Raw genomic sequence first — 3,600 nt, 5'->3', positions numbered from 1 at the left:
TTCTTGGCCAATTTTTTTCTAACTTGTGCACGTCCCTTTTGGAGGAACTCACACCCGTCCGCCATCGCTGCGCACGATTGTGTGCACCCCCGTCTCGTGCCATTCTTCACAGCGCAGTGGAGTTGTTTCCATAGGCAGTACTTTCATCCGCCACTTTGCCCTCGTGGGCTTGAATTTTTTTTTTTAAAAAACATGTGGGGAGTGTCTCGAAGCTGCTTTGACTTCGGATCGAAGTGGTGCCCTCGAGAAATAAGGGGAGGGACGCCGCGCTATCGCACTATACGCCATTATGCGGCATTAGGCTGCTGGGAAGGCTCTCCCTTCGTAGCGCTCCACCTATCACCGCCTATCTGCGTGGAAAGAGGACCCGCCAGATCGGCTTGCACACCCTGCAACATCTGCTCTGGCGGGGGGACAACTTCACTGGTTCCTCATGGGAAGGGTAAAAAACGGGGTGGCGTTTCCTCAAGACAGGAATGGCAAAGTGCCTCCTGCAGAGGTGACTCATCTCAACACATCTGCAGGTGTCGAGTTCTTCTCCAGTGAGTTCATCAGGATAAAGTTTGGCAACCAAATCTGGGTACACCGGAAGAGTTGCATTGGAATAGGCATCCCTCTTCTTCGTATAAACACTCTCCACATGGGTATCATCATGCTGATACAGTTCTTCCGGAGAGTCATATTCATAATCTGGGGTCGGACAAGTAGCTGGATAATCATGAGAGTCGTCATACGAAGTCAATTGCGGAGGAACAATCTTCTGATTAACAAAGACAGAGAAGGAACAGAACGGAGGCACGGATGCATTGCTACAAGGCCCTTCGATGTCGTCTATCCAGAAACCAGGACAAGCAATAAGGGTCGCCAAACATTGAGGAAAACAAACGGACATTGTCTCTGCGACCTTCAATCCGATGGGCATCCAGCAGATGGGAAAGAGAGACGCACAATACATTCCAAGGTAAGCCATGGCACATAGTCTATACTGCGCATCGGATGTTTTTCCCACTTTCGAAGCATACTTAGCAGGGAAGCTCGAAATGATTCCATTCATAGTAGAATCCGTAATGTCAGCTGTGACGAACTCGGCAGCTGTTATTGGGTAAAGGATAGAACCTAAACAATTTTTTCCTGTCACCATTGGAAGGCAGGGAAGTGGTCGATTAATCCAGACAGGTGGAGGGATTAACGGAGGTACGATATCGACGACTGAGCTAGCTACTGATTGGATTAATCCCTTCACCATGGTCAGACTCTGTATTAACATATTAGCTAGTCCGGGTTCTTTTATAGATGCAGGAGATTCTATATCTTGCAGAGAATCTTTCATCCATTTGCTTAAGTTGTTTCCGTAGGCTGATCGGATCGCTCCTCCGGGATATTCAACATTGGTGGCGGCTCCTCCACCAGCTTCCTTCGTCTGTCTTCCCTTTGTGGCACCACGGGGTATCGTCCTCCCGTCAGCCCCCACACGGCTGCTAAGTCCACTTCTTACCCCGCCGCTAACCCCCTTGTCGCAATGGGGGTGGGACTGCCTAGTGGTTCTTCTCCACCGCTTTGCTTCTCCTGGTTGGTCGCTACCCCTCCTCTGACCTATTACCTCCTGAATGAAGGCGCCGTAGCCATCCACGTCGAAGTGACTCAGCGCAGACTCGTACAGCGTTAAGAAGGTGTCTTTGTCTACTCGTGCCACTTTACTCAGCCCCTTGGGCGTCTTTCCCCATCTTCGCTTCAGCTTTGGGGTCGCCTCGAGCCGACCTCCATCTTCAGCGCTCCCTTTCAGGCGATCTCCATCTTGAGTGCCGCCCTTGGCCTCCTCTGCCAGAAGGTCGTACAGCTCGTTCGGGTTCGCGAAGTTTGCGAGCGCCTCCGCGTTGCTAGCGGCGTTGTTAGGAGCGTCGCCAATCGCCTCGTTAGCAGTGTTGTTAGGTGCTTCGCCAACCGCGTCTTCAACCGCGTCGCCGGCCACCGCTGCTCCCCACCCCACCAGGCACAGAAGGACCCCAAACCAAATGGCGCACTTCATCGGGGAATGGAAACAGCGCCCGAGGAGGAGTAGTAGTACCAGTAGCCCTCGCTGTAACAGCCGCTGTAGCAGTAGCTCTGCCGATGCTGATCAAATGATGGCAGGACGCAATTTCCTCTTTGGTCAATTACGGTTCGCCCTGCGGATATTAGACATTTGAGACATCCAGATCGGCACATTGTACACTGTTATGATGTTACACTTTTCACTATTGTTCCATTTTTTTTTTTTTTTTTTTTTTTCCCCAACCCTAGCAGCTGTTGCACGACCCGGTTAGGGAGCCCCCCCCCCCCGCTGTTTCCCTGTCCTTTTTTTTTTTTTTTTTTTTTTCTTAAGATCCATTTCGCATTGCGCGCTTCACAGTTGTTCCCCCTCGGTCTGTTGACCCATTTCGAAGCTAATCACTTAATCAGCGTCTGGACGACATATCATTCTGAGGAGGGACTTCTCACTAGACTGTGTCGCCAAAGGCGATTAAGGCTTATACACACAAAGAAAAAAAAAAAAAAAAAAAGGGAAGGCATTCCACTGGGGTCACTGATGTGTGCCGATATAAGACTGCGCGTCGCTGGATTGAGTCGTGCAGATACACACATACGTGGAGGACTACACCCTCTTTTGTTCGCCACAAAATGGAGACCCTTTTTTAAGAGCCCCACATTGGGGGGACGGGAAAAGGGGGCGGACACTTCCCCATTGGGTAGGAATAAACAACATCTACGGTCCTTTGATCACTCCGCTTAAACGAGAAGGGGGTCCCCTTCCAACCGGGTTCTGGAAAACCTTTTCGCTTCGTCTTCCTCCTCCCTAGCATACACAGATTCACTCCTCCCTGTGTCTCTTCCTTTCTCCCTTTTTTTTCCATCCTCACGAGTATGGTTGGGGGGCGCACTTATTATATCCCACGTCATTTTCTTTCCAAATGCCGAACGTTAGCATCTTCTTATTTTCGTTGCTGAGGGCTGGGAAGACAAGCGAGACGCAGTAGAAGGACAAGACACACAGCCAGGGGCTCAGACGTCCGCTGCGGGGAGGGTGGCAGAACGGGGAGGGGGTGCACTGTAGCGGATGCGCTGTAGCGGATGTGTTGTAGTGGAGGGATCGTTCCCACTTCCGTCCTACTTACCAAACTTGCATGCATCCGTATCTCCTTCGGAGGTTGAAGAACCTCGTGCTCATCCAGATCTTCGCGTAAACGGCTTTCGACATGGTGGCTTCGGTTGATCTTTCGGGGGTCGCTTCCGAGGAGGTTTGGGTCGGAGGTCGTTTCTGCCTCTAACGATGCTGACGAGGAAAGGCGGCCACGGGGGTGCTCACTTGTGCGCCAGTCTTCACGGGAAAATACTCCTCTCCGTCTGATGCATTTCTTTGCAAGCACGCTAATGAGAGCGATACTTCTTCCGCTTCGTCTGCTTCGTCCGCTCCGTCGCACTGGCCAATCGTGTTGCCGCTGCAGTCGAGCCTCTTTCACTTGGTGATATAACTCCTTTGCTGAAGGTGACTCTGGGCCTTTTCCGCAGATTGACTTCCACTCATAAGAAAGAAAAAAAAAAAGGTTTCGATTTTTCTTCTTC

The 3,600-nt window shown here is 51.1% G+C and overlaps 3 protein-coding genes across 3 annotated transcripts in view; 1 reads left to right on the top strand and 2 right to left on the bottom strand.

Moving 5' to 3' along the window:
- C922_04390 (hypothetical protein) overlaps nucleotides 1-134 on the top strand; it is a gene marked incomplete at both ends in the record, with an annotated part of 2,669 nt that extends 2,535 nt beyond the window's left edge. The window contains one exon of the mRNA XM_008819973.1: nucleotides 118-134. Within this exon, the coding sequence (XP_008818195.1) occupies nucleotides 118-134 (17 nt within the window). The remainder of the gene's footprint in view (nucleotides 1-117) is intronic.
- A 212-nt stretch (nucleotides 135-346) lies between these two features.
- C922_04389 (hypothetical protein) lies at nucleotides 347-2,026 on the bottom strand (the record flags this gene model as incomplete). The annotated part of the gene is made up of 1 exon (XM_008819972.1): nucleotides 347-2,026. The coding sequence occupies one exon, from the start codon at nucleotides 2,024-2,026 to the stop codon at nucleotides 347-349; it is 1,680 nt and encodes a 559-aa protein (XP_008818194.1).
- Nucleotides 2,027-2,893: 867 nt separating this feature from the next.
- Nucleotides 2,894-3,235, bottom strand: C922_04388 (hypothetical protein; the record flags this gene model as incomplete). Its single annotated transcript, XM_008819971.1, has 2 exons — nucleotides 2,894-3,050; nucleotides 3,153-3,235. 2 exons carry the CDS (start codon nucleotides 3,233-3,235, stop codon nucleotides 2,894-2,896), a joined length of 240 nt encoding a protein of 79 aa, XP_008818193.1.
- Between the last annotated feature and the right edge of the window lie 365 nt (nucleotides 3,236-3,600).

Source organism: Plasmodium inui (genome assembly GCF_000524495.1).
Source record: "Plasmodium inui San Antonio 1 unplaced genomic scaffold supercont1.22, whole genome shotgun sequence".
In the NCBI taxonomy this organism is placed as follows: Eukaryota; Apicomplexa; class Aconoidasida; order Haemosporida; family Plasmodiidae; genus Plasmodium; species Plasmodium inui.
Note: the sequence above shows the minus strand (reverse complement) of the source record. Positions and strands in the feature narration are given on the sequence as shown.